At 39.9% G+C, this 736-nt stretch overlaps 1 protein-coding gene across 1 annotated transcript in view; it reads right to left on the bottom strand.

The window, feature by feature from the left end:
• Positions 1-412: 412 nt before the first annotated feature.
• LOC106099383 (amyloid beta A4 precursor protein-binding family B member 1-interacting protein) overlaps positions 413-736 on the bottom strand; it is a 31,564-nt gene continuing 31,240 nt past the window's right edge. Inside the window, exon 14 of the mRNA XM_013277919.1 lies at positions 413-444. Within this exon, the coding sequence (XP_013133373.1) occupies positions 413-444 (32 nt within the window). The remainder of the gene's footprint in view (positions 445-736) is intronic.

Raw genomic sequence — 736 nt, 5'->3', positions numbered from 1 at the left:
TTATGGTGGGTAATGTGCAGTAAAAAGTAATGGTTTTTTAGAATAGTTTCCTTCAAAATGATTTTATTTTTCTTTTTCAAAAGTTAACAACTAGAGCTTTTACATCTCAGCTAATTAACTAGGAACGTAATATAAAATTGACAAAACCCAACTCATGTTAAACCACATCCACGAGGTCCACCAACATCTTACATTGACTCCTCAAATATAAAGCACGCGACTATTGATTAGCTTATTATTAAAGAAAATGCATAAAGAATGTTCAAATAATGAATACTCGAGCAACTTCAGCCAGTGGACCCACCAAAACAAACCTACCTTCTTTAGTATACATTTCCTTAATAGCACCGCCATTTATGTTATTCCACGCACACACTTAGCTACCCGTCGACAAGTATACGATTTGGTCGCATTAAGAACACGCCACAGAACTCTGTTCTGCCTCTGTTCACATACATTCATTAAATTGTTAAAAATCAACTGAGCACTGAATAAAGCTGAGAAAGGTCTGTGCCCCCTCAATCTGCTGCCTCGGTCAGTCCGGTCCAAGCGCATTACACGATGCGGACGCGCAAATTAACGGACGATGCGAATTGCCACTAATAATAACATACGAAACAAAGTCTTTGGAAGTCTATCTAGTCACTAAATAACATCACTTAGTCAATTTAAACAGTCGGCTGAGCCGAGGAGATCGTGTGGGTGGAGAGATGAGTGGAGTCGCTGCGGCGCGGCG

Source organism: Papilio polytes, unplaced genomic scaffold (genome assembly GCF_000836215.1).
Source record: "Papilio polytes unplaced genomic scaffold, Ppol_1.0 DF824124.1, whole genome shotgun sequence".
Taxonomy (NCBI): domain Eukaryota; kingdom Metazoa; phylum Arthropoda; class Insecta; order Lepidoptera; family Papilionidae; genus Papilio; species Papilio polytes.
This window is presented reverse-complemented; position numbering and strand designations above follow the sequence as displayed.